Source organism: Phytophthora parasitica (genome assembly GCF_000247585.1).
Source record: "Phytophthora parasitica INRA-310 unplaced genomic scaffold supercont2.2, whole genome shotgun sequence".
Taxonomy (NCBI): domain Eukaryota; phylum Oomycota; class Peronosporomycetes; order Peronosporales; family Peronosporaceae; genus Phytophthora; species Phytophthora nicotianae.
The window spans coordinates 1,099,525-1,115,341 of NW_008648988.1; the positions used below are offsets into that span (position 1 = coordinate 1,099,525).

General features: G+C 47.7%; 2 protein-coding genes across 5 annotated transcripts; one reads left to right on the forward strand and one right to left on the reverse strand.

Moving 5' to 3' along the window:
* The first annotated feature begins 41 nt into the window (after positions 1-41).
* On the forward strand, positions 42-2,811 carry PPTG_02404 (hypothetical protein). Of its 4 annotated transcripts, XM_008893478.1 has the most exons (5): positions 42-172; positions 273-406; positions 474-1,416; positions 1,487-2,389; positions 2,458-2,811. In XM_008893478.1, exons 2-5 carry the CDS (start codon positions 339-341, stop codon positions 2,668-2,670), a joined length of 2,127 nt encoding a protein of 708 aa, XP_008891726.1. In that variant the 5' UTR covers positions 42-172; positions 273-338; the 3' UTR covers positions 2,671-2,811. The 4 variants fall into 4 exon arrangements, with proteins under 4 accessions (XP_008891726.1, XP_008891724.1, XP_008891727.1 ...); XM_008893476.1 differs by having other exon boundaries at positions 42-406; XM_008893479.1 differs by having other exon boundaries at positions 273-1,416.
* A 10,418-nt stretch (positions 2,812-13,229) lies between these two features.
* PPTG_20930 (hypothetical protein) lies at positions 13,230-14,094 on the reverse strand (the record flags this gene model as incomplete). Its single annotated transcript, XM_008894357.1, has 3 exons — positions 13,230-13,273; positions 13,753-13,930; positions 14,086-14,094. 3 exons carry the CDS (start codon positions 14,092-14,094, stop codon positions 13,230-13,232), a joined length of 231 nt encoding a protein of 76 aa, XP_008892605.1.
* Positions 14,095-15,817: the final 1,723 nt, after the last annotated feature.

Genomic DNA, 15,817 nt, shown 5'->3' on the forward strand with positions numbered 1-15,817 from the left:
TCGCTAGTGATTGGGTGAAATCATGCTAAGTGCGATTTCACCTCCACCCCCCAACTGCACCACTCGGAAATCCAATAAGAAAAAAAGCTTCGAGTGCGTACTCGTTCGCCCCCTTGTTTCTATCGCCGCCGTGCAACTTTGTACATCCAGCACGCAGCAGTAGCGAAAAGAGGTGCGTCCTCTCTCTCTAAATCATCTTCTGCGAGCTTCAACGCAGCTCTACAGGCGCCACAATTAACAATTCAACGCTGTCAATACTGTCCTCATTTCAGGAACCAAGCCGAAATCGCCGTAGTAACAGCAATACAAGTGAATCTCATAGTGCAACAAGTAAACGCATGTCGGGGGACGCGCGTGCCAAGGACAACAAGTCCTCGCTTAGCCATCGTGCGCAACAGAAGTTCAAGTATGCATTACCGCTTTATTGCTCCCATACAGACCGCAATACTGACATATTGTAAACCTTATCGCAGCGCTGGCAAGTATGAGGAGGCTGTAGATGCACTGGAGAAGCTCGTAGAGGAGATAGACCCCCGTCAGGACTTTAAAGTACGTCACAACGTGGCACTAGCACGCTTCGCCGCTGGTCTAGACACACCCGACAAGCTGCAACAAGCGCTACGCCAAAACCTTCGGACGCAGCTACAGGAACACGACAAGAACAGCAAACCAGCGTCTTCTGCAGCTGATGGAGAGTCCGAGGAGACGGAGGACAGCGGCTCGTTCTCTATTGAGAGGGAGACGGCGTACCTCCGCTACAACTACGCAGCGTCGCTGTTCCTGACCAAGCAATACGCACAGGCCAGTTCGGTTCTGGAAGCTGTGATGCGCAATGTGGACCCCATCGATGAAAATGTAGCCATGCACGCCAGTTTCCTGTATCTCGACGTCATTTTACACAGTAGCAGAGGCTGTGTGAGCACGGAACGGGAACGTGTCGCGACTATCAAGAAGGCGCAGAGTATTTTGGCGTTTTTGGAGAAGTCCCATCGGTTTAATACCGTTCAGGAGGTGGCGGATCATCTGGTACAACGAGATGCGAATGGAAATGTAGTGGAGACGGAGGCGCAGAAGAAAAATCGATGGGATGTGACGGAGTTCCGCTTCCGACTGCATTTGTACCGAGCCAAGTTTATGCTGTTGCAGAGTAATCTCAAGACGGCGAAGAAGGAGGTCAAGTCGGCTCTGGAGATCTTCCAGAAGGAGATTAAGACGTACGACCGAGGGGAGGCTGCTACGTCGTCGTCTTTGCTTGCTATGGAGTCGGAGAAGACGAGTTCGGCCATTGGACACCCGTGCCTGGTGGTGCAGAACTCGACGGCGCTGTTTTTGAAGGCCAACCTGGAATATTTAAAGAAGAACTACAAGAAATGTATCAAGCTTCTTGCATCGTGTACACAGGAGGCCGTGAGCGAAGTAAGTTTTGTCTGCTATTAGCTGCGAAGTTTGCTGTAGATATGCTGACTTGTGCTTTTGGCTTTTGCAGAGTGTTTTGTTGAATAATATGGGCTGCATCCACTATCAGATGGGGCAGCGAAAGGCGGCACAGTCATACTTTGCCAGAGCACTTCAAGCGACCACCAAGGCCACCAAGATGGATGCCGTCGTCATTGCGAGTTCTTCTCACCATGAAATCATGTACAATAATGGTCTGCACTTGCTGCTTCAGGGGGAGTACGCGCTGGCCTTCCGGTGTTTCCACGAGTCGTCGAGACTGTTCTTCAACCGCCCTAAGTTGTGGCTGCGTCTCGGTGAGTGCTGTACTGCGGCATTTGCCAAAGAACAGAAGCTGGCAGTGGTGGCAGGAAACAAAAGCGGCTTGATCCAGGGCATCGTAGGATCTGGCTCACACCGTCGCGTGCTGCTTCCTACTAGCGTACCGTCTGCGGCGTCACAAGACATCAAATTACCGGAGAAGAACGCCAGCGGCAACGGAGCTCGCTCTGCCTCTACAGATGCGAACGACGCGGATGGATCACCGACGATGAGTCTGCCGTTCGGTGCCAAGTGCTTCAAAAACGTCGTTCTGCTCTGCAACCAGCTGCTGGAGTCCGGACATGTGAATGGAAACACCGACTCGACTGCTGCTGGTGAAGCAGGAGATAGCGAAGCTCTGGACGCGGAGGCACTCGATATGCTGCGTCAGAAGGCGCTGGTGAACCTGTCGTATGTCTACTTGTCCATGTACGAGCCCCACCTGGCCATCACAAGCGCGAAGGAGTTGCTGGCGTTGCCCACTTGCTCCAAGGCCAACAGCTTCTTGGCGCGGTCTTACACTGCCGAGGCGCTTTGCATGCTGTCTAGGGCACCAGAAGCGACGGAAACGCTGCAGTCCGAACGGAATTTGATTGCGATGGCCGAAGAGTATGCGCAAGAAGCCAGCATCCAGGTATGAAACCAGTGCGTGACGTTGTTTGTGTTCATAGGAGCTAACATTGTGAGTATTGAACGCTGTAGCTGTCGCGAGCGAGAGCTGGTGTCCATGTGAACAACGCGACTTCGCTTCTGCTCCAGGGACGCAACTCGGAAGCTGAAGAAAGCGTAACGCGAGCCGTTAGGGAGAACCCCAACTGCCGCGAGTCACTTGAGCTGTTAGTGTACGTGCTACTGAAGAAAGGAGACACGAAGAAGGCGCTTCGCGTGCTCAAAGAAGCGCAAGTGGTGCAGTAAGCTGCTCAATCCCTGTCACGGGAGCTGCTTAAAAAATGGCACAAATCTAAGACACAATACCAAAATGCTGTCGCTTTGTGAATGTGAAATTTGTGTCAACTGCATCAACCCAAAATACAGTTACTAACGGATTTTACCGAATACTTAGTACAGTGCTGCCAAAAACTATAGCCGCACTCATTTTTTTGACGCAACCCAAGCAATACTTGATCCCAGCAAATGACGCTTGGCCTAAAGGCTATAATTGTATTGTATTGTATCGTGAACGCGTTTCGCGTGCTGTCTAGCTACCGAAGTGGTTCAACTTCCGCAAAAGGCTATAATTACGACTACAAATAGATAAAACCAGAGCGTTTTGTGGTTAAAGTGTTATTGAAAACACAATCGAAAAATTTAGGTTGGGGAAGTGTTCTAAATTATAGACGCACTTCTTAAAAAACCAAATAGCACTGCAAAAATCGTTTTTATTGGCTAAAACGTTTTTAGGGTGATTACAGCCACAACCGCCTGCACGATAGCGAACGCGCCACCTCGAAACAAGCCGGAACGATTCCTCGAGGAGCCAAACTCATTGCCGACGAGATCGGCCAGGCAAAAGCGCTGCATGCAGAGCATAGGATCTTCCGCTACATCGCTAGGTACCTTGTACGCAGCGACAAGGTCATCTGTAACCTACTGAACCCATGAAGAAGTCATCTCCCTCACTAAAGGTCGGCAGGCTGACAAAAGGTACCCAGAGTATTGCTAGCCGTGTCTTTCGGCTTGCTACAGTCAAGAAGTACACGTCTAAGCGGATCTCAAAGGCTCTCGTCTATACCCTTAGGCCTAGTACGGCGCGAAATCTGCTTCTCTCATCTCGCGCTGCTAAGTGGATCAAGCGCAAACCTGCTCCAGCCATGAAGCCTCACCATAAGGTCGCACGTGCAGCATTTGCTGCGAAATTTTTGAGCAAGACGCGCATGTGGAGGCGCGCTATCTTTAGCGATGAAAAGAAGTTCAACTTAGACGGCCCTGACGGCTACTAGTACTGCTGGCACGACGTCAGGGTTGACACTGAGTTGTACTCAAAACGAGTGAGCGGTGGCGGCAGCGTGATGGTGTGGGTTGGCATGAGTGCCCACGGCAAAACGGAGATTGCTATCCCAGAGGGGAGACAGGATTCTGTGTGCTACACGCACACACTGGACAACTACTTGGCTCCCTTCATTGAGAACCTTCGTGAAAACCATGGCATCCAATAGCCTATTTTCCAACAGGATAACGCTTCTATTCACGATTCCCGATTTACTAAGGCCCATATTGAAGCCATGGGTATTCGAAAACTAAAATGACCTGCTAGATGTCCGGATTTATACCCCATCGAGACTGTATGGGATCAATTAGCGTGGTCCGTCTACCAAGGCGGACGTCAACTTGACACGAATGCGGAATTGAAGGCACAGATCATCTGCAGCTGGAAGGACATCAAGCAGAGCTACCTACGAGACCTTGTGAACACTATGCCTACGCGTATGGCACAAGTTGTGCTCAAAACCGGTGGTTACATTGACAAATGAGCCGTTTGGGAAAGTGCGTCTATAATTTAGAACACTTCCCCAACCTAAATTTTTCGATTGTGTTTTCAATAACACTTTAACCACAAAACGCTCTGGTTTTATCTATTTGTAGTCGTAATTATAGCCTTTTGCGGAAGTTGAACCACTTCGGTGGCTAGACAGCACGCGAAACGTGTTCACAATACAATACAATACGATTATAGCCTTTAGGCCAAGCGTCATTTGCTGGGATCAAGTATTGCTTGGGTTGCGTCAAAAAAATGAGTGCGGCTATAGTTTTTGGCAGCACTGTGGAAGGCCTGCACAAAATTCAAAGTACCGAAAAATGTGGATTATTTCTGTCAAACCTGAATCCAAAAATGGCATCGTTGGGATAATATTTTGTACAGCTATTTTTCTTTTTACATTTTGCAAGTTAACCGGCTGATAAAGCTCGCGCTGGCGCAACCAGCAATTCTCAGAGATAGCACTGCGTTACCAGGCAGTGTGATTTTGTAATACAGTACGCGCGGAAATGATAGGCGACAAATTGGTTTTTCAAATAATTTCTTCAAATCATTAACTATAGAGACCTGATTTTGTACCAATACGCACTACACTCTTGTTATCAGTTTGAGGGGTCATTCGTCTTCAACCGACGTTTGAGTGCCGTGCTACAGTCAAAAACCTGCATTTTTTGGACTGTACCAAAGAAGGCGTGGGGCGACATTCCCACCTCTACGCTGGAAAACCTCGTGGGATCGATGAAAAAACGCTGCATGGTGGTCTACCGACTTAAAGGACTCAAGACGAAGTACTAAAGTGTTGATATCTACCCACTATATAGCTTAGCTAAGACACAACGAGCTCTTGAAGACGGTTCGTCTATCTTTTTCGCGCTTAATCGACTTCACGAGCCCCGCCTTCGTTTGCCGTCCAAGTACACGGCTCGCGCTAGGTTTCCCCACAGGTTTTCGCTCGGATTCAAGTCCGGAGACTTGGTTGGCCACCACATAACGCACACATTTTGCTCCTCCAAATACCACTTCGCAGCCCTGGCAGTGTGAATGGAGGCGTTATCATGCTGAAATTGGAAGTTAAGACCATGATATAGGTGCCCAAACGGGGACAGATGGCTCCCAACGTGTCGATGTACTTCTCTGCGTTCTGCTTGCCCTCCGGAAACGCCAGCTCCGACTTGCCCTTCACGCTGAAGTCACCCCACACGAACACGCTTCCGCCACCAGACTGCCGGTTGGAGTAAATCTGTTTCTCCTTCCTAAGATCTCTCCAATAGTACTGATAGCCATCAGATCCATCCAAGTTTAACTTTTTCGCATCAGAGAATACTACAGAGTTGCAATTGTGGCCGTGTTCGACAAACTCATTGGTCCACTTCAACTTGGCCACGATGCGCTCCGGCTTGAGCACTGGGCACGCTAAGCGCTTCTCGTGCACCATGTTTTCTGAGTCGTGTAGCACCTCCTGCACCCTTCGAACAGATACCGGTAGCTGCAACGAATCTTTGAGCGTTCTAGCGCTCTTTCCAGTCTTCGATGCCTCACGCAGAAGCCGGCACTCGACCGCTACTCCTAGCATTTTGGGCTTTCCCGTGCTCTTTTTCGAGTCGTACGCCGCGGGGTTGGACAGCAAGTTGTTCACGAGATTCCACGAGCGACCCACACGCTTAGCAATAGCGTTAGCAGACAGGTTGCCCACCGAATAGGCCAAAATCTGACCCTTCTCGATGTCCGTCAGGGGCTTGCCCCTCCCCATCTATAAACAGCAAAATCTATACACCAATAACATCAGAGTGCTCGTTAGACCCTACTGTAGCTATACGATATAAGTGCGACGCGTCAAACAACACTGGAACGATGAAATTGATGGCAATACTTACTTCACCTTTCTTTATCGCACCTTGGGTGACCTGATCTGAGCAGATTTTGAAGTGTTGCTCGGCGCCCAAGTGTCAGATTGGAGCAAGTGAGGCCGCAAACGAACCGCAATAATACACAAGTCGCTGCTGCAAAATATTACTTTTTTATTATTTTTTTTGGGGGGGGGCTCAAAGTGCTGGAGCAATTCAACGTTATTAAGGGGAGACTATCGAGTGATCGGTCTGCTGGGTTTGGTAGGGTTCAAATAAAGCTATCAGGGTTAGGTACGATGACAGAATTTGTGTACACGTTATAAATAAAGAGCTTTACGGATCAAGGAGAAGCCATTCTTAAAAAGTACATCGTAAAGTGGGACACGCTCACTTGTCAAAGCAGGTGGGCGTCCTACTTTAAAACACGCAAGAATACCAAGCATCGCCTAGATTGTCAAACTGGATTAGGTTTGACTGTGAGTCAAGCCAAAAAAGCCAAGAAGCTTGGAGATGTTGTGGAGGATGCCTGTCCGTTCAATAAACGATGAACTATTCGGAGAACGCCAAAACGTTCGACCATTCTCGGTGCATGATAGTTTTCTATCTCTAGTCAGCCACACTATCAGACGATATTTCAAGCTTCTCATTGAGCTTATATCTTGCTCAAAGTACTACATTCGATGGCACCCCGACATCACCATCAATTCCGGTCGAGTACCCCATCCCTAGTGCGTATGATTCACCAAGTGAATCTTCGACCAATCCAGCTCTATTGATCTGAATTAGACGACGACAACTTCCTGACGTAGAAGACACAACACCAGCTCTTTGACCATATAGAAAATGAGATCCGTCGACAAATGCAACAGTACCATGCATTCCAAAGCGCTCACCATAAGTGAGGAAGTTATTTCACGCTTGTGGGCATCCGATCAGCGACGGACAGAATGCAACAGCCAGCACTGAATTGTTAAATAAGCAGGATCAGAAAAAAATGGAGCCAGGCCAGATCATGGCACTCGCATTGGACAACAAAGTCTAGTTTTAGATATATATTATCTAAATTTTAGCGGAATGGATGCAGTTATGTTTTGCAGCTAAAAAATAGTGTCGAGTGCTTTGTTAAAAGTATTGATCACGGTGGTCGTTTTAATAGACTCCCACGCTCGGATGGTTCGTTCGATCGTGGGTACCCTCTTCTCGCGCGCAGTTGTGGACCAGTCTGTTCCTTCCAGCCACAAAGCTCGTAGATTTGGCTTCAGCAGCCCCATGATTCCTACGTCTAACGGCTGGCACACCGAGGTGGAGTTTTTTTTTTTTTTGGCAATGGCTGCGACGTAGAAACTAGTTCGCCTGCAACAATTTCCTCAGATGCTGCGGAAACGTGGCACTCAAGGTTGTCCACGAGGAGGACAGATGGCTCGGAAATGTAGTCGTGGAGGAGCGAATGCATGTAGAAAGTGTGGTGTAGCGATTCCAAGTAATCGCCGAAGGGGCTACATTCAAGTTGCTCAAGCCACGAACGCTCGGTCACGCGGCAGGTGGTGACCACGGTACAAGACAGCCAAGGATGCGTCACTACCGAACGCTCGCCGGGTCCGACTATGACCATGATGTCAGTCAAGTCGGGTGGTCCGTATCGGTGGCGCTGGATTCGCATTGAGCGGTCAAGAACCGACGGACTACGGTACTGCGGCTCGGTGACGGTTGGAGCGACTTTTCGGTGGGTGCGACTAGCAGTTGAACGCTCGGTGGAGACCTGACAAGACACAAGGACAGAGGTGACTGTCGACACGTGTAGCGATCCATAACGAATTATAGTTCACTTGATATTTGTAAACATGATTAGGATTGCATATTAAGAAGAGCTCGAAAGGGCACCACAGCTAACAGAACAGAATTTTCACTCAAGCCCACGAGCGAGGTACGGCTTCAAGGTAAGCGTCTGGATAAGCTTGTTTGGGTGTGCTATGCCTGTCGGTAGACTCGAAGCTTACTAGCGAGGGTTCATCCGACAAGGCCAAGAGAGTGTGTGTATTGGCCGATTATATATCGGAAGTTTACGTGACGGCTTTATTGCACCTATTTGCACGTGTTGAGGAGAGCGAATTGCCTCCCATACATTCTTCCAGTCGAAGCACTACTTAAACGTGAAAATGGTGGACTAACTAATAAGGCTCCTCCCTGTACGAAAGATGATTAAAAAAAACTCTAGCTCGTTATGTCTACAGCACCGCCCGAGTCGATGCAGATTACCAGGATGCTGCCCTAGCACGCCTGATGTGGCACTGCTTCGGGCGTTCTTCGGATCTTAGCTACGTCCAGAAGCAACACGTCTCAGTGTCCGCTGACAGTGCCTTCTACCTGCGGCTGCTGAGGATCAAGACGGCCGAGGAGCAGGGTCTCACCCTGGTGCCTGACAAAGATGACTTCTTGTCGTGTCCCTTGCTCACGCTGTCAGTAGCCTTAGCTACCCAAGAAGTCCCATGCGTCTCCCTGTTTGGACACCTGTCAGTACTGAATCCACAAGCCGCTACACATCTCGACGCTGGCGCCCCGCTACACGACTTGCTTGCGGCTGAAACTGCCTCGCTCCAAGTCGCCGTGGTGCCGACCTCCCCACCAGCCGCCACTATCGCCCCAACAGTCGATGCCACAGTAAATCCCACTCCCACGTCGCCATCTGCGAGCACATACACCATGGTTAGCAGCCCCCGTCGTAGAAGAAGCCTAGCGGAGATGTGAAAGTGGTGAGGACAGCATGCAGGGCCACGTCAACCGGATGCTCAAGCGCGTCACCGATCCAGCAGGACTTGCTGCAGACCTTACCTCACACTCTTTTCGCCGCGGCGGAGCTCAGCACGCGAACAGCGACGACCACGTAGCAGCCCAATGGATCTTCGACCGTGGGGCGTGGGACATGACCAAGACGAGCAAGGCGTTCGCCTACGTTACGAACACCGCACGTGAAGATCGCAAGGTAGCACGAGTCCTGAGCGGATGGGATGCAGACGCATCACCCACGGTTATCGACATCGCGGAACAGGATCACACGACGCGTGAGCGACTTGGGTGTTTGCAGGAGCTCCTGTTCAGCACGTGCACAGGGCTAAAAGATCAACGGCCCAACGTGAGTACCAAGACACTTAGCGTACTTACAGCTTACCTTGTACGATATTTCCCGCAGCGCAAAGCGCTAGCACCAGAAGCGCCTATCGTCACGCGCGTGGAGGAGTGCCTGGCAGCCGCTCAGATCTGTACCGCTGACTTGCTCGCGTGGTCCATGGCGCTGAATGAGGAAGCAGCAGTCCCTGCACAAGAACAAGAGCAGACCGAAGAAAAGACGCACACGTGTCGAGAGTATTATCACCTTCTAGCTGTTATTGATGAGCTTATCGTTTTGAACAAGGTCATGGCGGCGCATCTAACGATTGTCACAATTATGAGTTGAGTTTGTCATTTTTGAAAAGATAGCCGCCCATTAGTGCCCCCCCCCTCCCGCGCATCGGGTCTGATTCTTGAATTTGCGGGCTGAAACGCACACTGCTCCAAGCCCATATTAGTGCTAGATAAGAAAAAGTCGATTTTCTCGGCCTATAGGCCTCTACAGCGCATTTCCTGGCGCCTGTGAATCGTCTTTTGAAAGCTGACTGAACTCGTCGTACTTTGTGTGAGTAGGTAATCCGGAACCGTTGCGATATGCAAACATCTTTTCCACGTTGAGTGTTTTGGGCTCAGATCTTTAGCATCCTCGTCATCCTCGATTTCTGACTAATCAATTGGTAGCTCGAGCGGTATATCGAGAACATCCAGATGTTTATTTCTTCGACTGACACCAGACGATCATATTAAGTAAGGCTTTTCTACAATGCATAATTGACAACATTAGTATATGCTGTGGCAGCGAAGCAAGTACAAAAACGAGGGAAACCATTGTAATTTTTTTGTTTTTAATTGAGGCCCTGACAGCCTGCAATTGCCTGTTCGGCACAGAAGGCCGAGTCAACCTTCATTTATTTGTCTTATTGAGGCACATTGGTGACAATTAGCTAATCTGACTACTACTCTGTCCTGAATGGGGACAAACTTCACTTGTCTTCTGCTGTAGTCCTGTGTAGCTTAGGCTCTTTCATTTATTAGCCCCGGACATGCTTAACAACAGGATAACGTGATTCCTTCGCTTTCGTACGTAACATACTAGCGCTTTTGGTATGGTTAATTGGAGTAGAATAGGTCGACACCGCCTCTGCTTCACTCCGGCGCGTCATATACGAAAACAAACACTTTTCTTTTCACTGTCTAAATAAAATTGTTGCAAACACTTTGCACAGCAAATATTCAATAGTATATTTTCATGTTCAGGTTACATTTAACAACCGCGCATTCGTGTAACCAAAACTGGAAATACACATAGCAACATTATCAATTGATTTCTGTAAATCTGATGCACAAATGAGCGTTTTTGATGGCAAGCCTGCACAAAAGTATTCCGGACATATTAAGCTGGATATACTGTTGATAGGCCTACAATCAGGTACAATGCGAAGCTGATGAACCACAATACGTTGTTGAGCGGCGATAGCGCCGTTTGTACCAGACGACACCACGGCGACAACTGGCCGGTCTCTGGTAGACCGGATTCATACCGGTATCCTCCAGTGGGGCCTAGACGCGGCCAGTGCTGGCGTGATGCAGGAGCGACGAGGACGTGTGCCTTCGCGCGCCAACGGAGGATGCAGCAGCAGCGCTGGATGGCGGCACGGGCCGCCATGATCGACATGACGAAGGCTTGCAGCAGTCGCACTTTTATACAGCACATATCCTTTTTTTTGGTACCACATCTTAACACAAAGCCCCGAATATTTCGGGTGTTTGAACGTTAAGACGACTGCAGTGCAGAGTCGTGTCAAAACATTTTTTTTTGAAGTACAGAGGTCAGCTCTTTTTTGTAATTAATATAAAACACGAGCTTTTATCAAAAATGTCATATGAAATTATATAGTATATTAAAGTAAGCACAAAGCTGCTGGTCAAGCTATACATCAGAAGTATTATAACATGCTGTAACGCTACTCTTTTAGTGTTTGGGCGTGTAATGCAAACAACAGATCTTGTAATCAATTTCTAAAAATATTATAATACTTCTAGAATTTTTATTCGGTTGGATTAGCCAAAACGATTTGAAGTAGGTATCTTGCAATGCAAGATACCGGTATCGATATCATCAACGCCTGTCGTCTGTTTGCAACAGTAGCGACACTTGCTCGACCATCTAAACTGAACGTCGAAAATACATGATCTCCTGTCGTAGTTGACGAACCCCAAGATACTGCTGTATTTACGGCAACTTTTACTGAGATAGGAAGCAACGAAGCACTGTATGGCGCTACTCCTGTGTCTTCAAGGCCCGATCTAAGCACTCTTTCCGGGCCCACCTTACAATTCACTCTACTTACACACTTCGGTGGCAAACATGTGGGACCAGAACAGCTTCGGATTTCCCAACCAGCCAACGTCCTTCGTAATTGACTGGGCAATCAACAATTTGGACAACACATGTTTGATCGCTGGCTCCATCCGCCCATACAATGGCCAGTCAGTGGCACACGTTGGTGCTGTTGAAAAGTGGTCTACCAGTCTCGACAAACTCGAATGTGTTTTATTTTTCCACGAACAATTATCCGGCTACCCATATCAACAAGGGTTCTCCCATCGGGAAGCCTTCTGGATCGATAGCTCTTGATGATATATTTCAAATTGAACTCTCAGAGGCGTTACACTGATACACCTGTTAGCGCTCTGAGCCAGGCGTTTAAAAATTAAGACCTGACTGTAGTCAATTCCCGGGTTTCCAGCTGGAAACTGACTGTAATCAAAAACGTTGGGTGCAGCGCTTTCTAAGCACTATCAAGAAACTTCTGAAACCACCTAATCCGTCAGTGGATTCCCTACGTATCATCAGCAATGGTAGTACCGCTCTAGAAATAAATTGGAATCGCCAGAGCGAAGCCGTGCCTCCTTCCCAAGCTTCTGGTGGCCAAAACGGAGATTCATCCTCTCGACAAGATCCTGGTGCTAACGGGTAAGTAGATAGCCCGGCTTGTCTTACTGAGGAACCGTCTACGGCTCAGGATGCCACGTCTGAAGATAAAGCCGGAGGGGATTACGTCAATCTTCAATATTCGCGTGAGCTGCTCTCTGTTAAATCGCTGCCTGTAATCCTGTCGGAATCCCCAACATATGGAGCGCACGAATTTTTCAAGCGCTTCTGTTTATTCCAATTTTCTACATGACCCAAGATTATACAGCACATTTGACGAAAAGATGCTTCCGGTTTCAATTATCCAACCTCAACAGATATGTTGTAACGGGCCAGAAGTTTATCCGTCACTAGCTTACACTGTAGATAGGAGGAAGCTCGCAATTTTCAGGAAAATTCAACTCTGACTTTATTTAGGACCCGGGTGACAGCCCTGGCCGCTCGAATACATGTCATCGAATGATTTACTAATAATGGGTCTGGCTCCCCATATACCAGCCACTAAGATGATGACAATTCAGCACACGCTACTACTCCTGTGCTGATGCACCAACTAATATATAATGAAGGGGCCCATTACATATGTAATATTTTGCCGGTTGATGTTATTTGATATTGCGCTTCCAAGGTGGCTGCGCTGCAAGAGAAGAAAAGGGGGACACTATAGCCGGACATTGGTCTTGTCATAGACAATGTGGGCGTATTGACGACATTTGTCGCTGAGGCGATGCAGCACACCGCAGTACAAGACATGGAGCCTGGGGCGAAGCCTTTGCTGTGGCTGGCTCACATCGACTTCGACTTGGAGATTTAGAGTTCCCTAAGACTCCGACCTCGAAAATCGACTAGAGCAACTTCCAGTGTTTTCGTTTCAGGTAAAGTACCGTTCGTGTATTGCTGATTTTTTAAAACCGATACTGTCTGATTTTGATCTTTCTGATTTTTAAGTGGGAACAATTGACATCACCGTTAAGGGTGCGTTCGGCGATGTTTCAGTAGATGTTCTTCTCAAAACCTATTCTGTGGGCGTCACGATACTATGTACGTTAAGTCCATAAGTTGGGTGTTGTTGTTGATGCAAATCAGTATCAGCAAAGAGGATTTTGCCAACCTATTGTTTGGTCTGTCCTCCGAGTTGGTACTCGTTCCTATCAACTGCAATGGGATTTGCCGGTCCTCTATCATGGTTAAATTGGGCACATCTGAGTTCAGTTGTTTTTTATATGACCCAACATCATCTAGCTTTGAAGCATAAATCCGAAAAGTTTTTAAAACTCTTATCTCGCTCCTTCCAAGCTCCGGTGCAGCAAGATTTCGAGTGCGTCCATTTGTCTCCGAACTCGGCATGCAGATTGAAAACTGAGATTGTAAACTCTTTATTTTCGCGGCGTTCGCGATGTTCTGCGGTGCGAGCACGCCTAATATCCGAAGTAAAAGTTTACTTCAGTACTTGCGATATAGAAACGTGGACATTTGCTTGTATAAACAAACTTTTATTAGTTTCTTTTTCATGATGCAAGGTTGTACAGATCAGCTATCAACTAGCGAAACCCAGCAATAAGGCGACGCATTACACGCTTCTTCACGTTCTTCTCCAGTATGCGTTGCTGCACGGACAGTACACATTATCGAACTCGTCGTCTCTTCATACTGCACCTTACGTCGGCCCTTTTTCTTGCTGCTGCTCGGCCGGTCTGATGGCGGCTTGACATTCTTCTTCCTGCCCAGGGTGCACTCGTTTTGTCCTTCTTGCTGCTGCTCGGGTCTCTCGCGTTTGTAAGTGGCGTTTCCTTCTTCTTCCAACCCAGGCTGCTACTCGGATCACTCGAGTTAGCTGATGACGTGATCTTTTTCTTGCTGCTCACACCAATCGTGTCCGCTGATGGCTTGTCCTTCTTGCTCAAATGGAATTACTGTCTTTGTTTTGGCCGATGCTACCCGGATCTTCTAAAAGCTGCTAAACAAACTGACCCCATTATAACCAATCACGTCCTGGCTAGCCGTCTCTTCGACTTTTGTTAAAACCCCGATTTGCGTTCTTATGTGACTCTTGTAAAAACTTTGTTGGCCCCTTTTTCACTGTTCCCTTCTGTTGCCATCTTAATTTCATGAAGCCAAGTCTTTTTCTCGGATAAAGCCTGTATCGAGAGTTTGATATATGGGGTAAAATCGTGTGCCGATTCCGAAAATCTTGTACGTTTCTCCAGATTCTTAGGCTGATTCTTAACCAAGGAGAAACGTCTCGGAATACCGTCTCGTGTCTTTTTGCTATGCGATCACCCATGAGATGATACACAAATGCGCAACTGTAAATGGTCAAAATAAGTTCTGTTAAGCATTGTAGTTCAGAACAGAATTAAATCTTCCAGCTGTAGCGCGTTCTTATGGTGCCAGCGTCACCTTCTAGTACAGGTAGCCAGCACGCCACTACGGTCCCACCAACGCGCAAAATATCATGCCTGTGGACGGGAACGCAGACGGAAGGGGGAAGTCCCCAGCCAGAATTATGAAGACTGGGTGCTGGACAAAATAAAGTCTGAGTGCACGAACCGTGGTAGACGGCCTTCTAGGAAGAAACAAAAGCATCAAAAGTGGACAGAATCGCCCTGCTAAACGAGAACGACACTGTAAAACTCTCTAGAGGTGCAAACAGAACGACAAACGACGTATTGGGGCTACTGAACGTGATGTTTGACGACTCTCCAGTCGATGAAATGGGCCTCCTAGGTGCAGCGAGGTCGCGACAGCAGCTAGGCACCTCTGATATAGCGTTCTGGATGCGGGTAGTCGCCGACTTTCACTCAGATTTGCCTGTTTTTGGTAGGTTAGCACACGAAGATATCCATTTTTGAATGGTTTGATCCTTCTGAGTGTCAGAACGAACATGAGGCAGGCAAGCTAATGAAACGATGGGGAGATATTGCTGGTGACTACCTATAGATCTTTGCCGATTCGCAACAATCGGGTACAGTAATGCTAAAAGCAAATTTGTGGTTGATGTATCATTTGCGACCTTGATAAGAACTTGGCTGCCTCTATAACTGGAATAATACTGAGCATTAGAACCGCTTCGTCGTCTTGATTGACATGATGGTTGATGAGAACTTGTGAGCGCCAGTGAACTGAAAATGGTTAAGAACCAGTCGTTGTTGTTTTCGTGTTATAAGCGTCGGAAGAGAGCTAACTCAAAAATAAAAACAAGTATTACTCGCCAAATAACTTATATACGGGTTAGAAAAAAGGTATTAAAGCGATGAACCTATTTAGTAATGCGTTTTAGAAGTTTTATCAAGTCAGTTAAGACAGTGACAAGCGCACCGCTGTATAAAGGGAAACCCCACTTCGGCGATTATACAACGCAGTGCAAATCGAGTGAAAGGCAGTCTAGATTAATAGAAGTACGTAAATCGTATAAACATACTCGCCATAATATTTGACATTCAAGTTAGCCCTTTTTCAGGGATTATATAGGAAAACCCGTTTTGAATAAGTAGAAAGGGGCTGGATTTTCGGAAGAAGCGCACGATTTTATTCCGTATATCTAGCTATCGATATAGGTTTTATCATAACTTGACTAATTTAAGCGAGAGAGAAACTTGAAATGAAAATATCACGAAAGAGTTAGAATTGGCGTAATTAAGCGCGAGGGTGACGACACAACTAACATTTGCATAGTTTACTAATCTAACGCAGGTAACG

What these genes read in the sequence shown, in the direction of transcription:
- PPTG_02404 (XM_008893476.1), top strand. Translation starts at nt 339, where the DNA reads ATGTCGGGGGACGCGCGTGCCAAGGACAACAAGTCCTCGCTTAGCCAT. An exon ending in CACAGGAGGCCGTGAGCGAA is followed by an intron (nt 1,417 to 1,486) that starts GTAAGTTTTGTC and finishes TGGCTTTTGCAG; the next exon opens with AGTGTTTTGTTGAATAATAT. An exon ending in CGCAAGAAGCCAGCATCCAG is followed by an intron (nt 2,390 to 2,457) that starts GTATGAAACCAG and finishes TGAACGCTGTAG; the next exon opens with CTGTCGCGAGCGAGAGCTGG.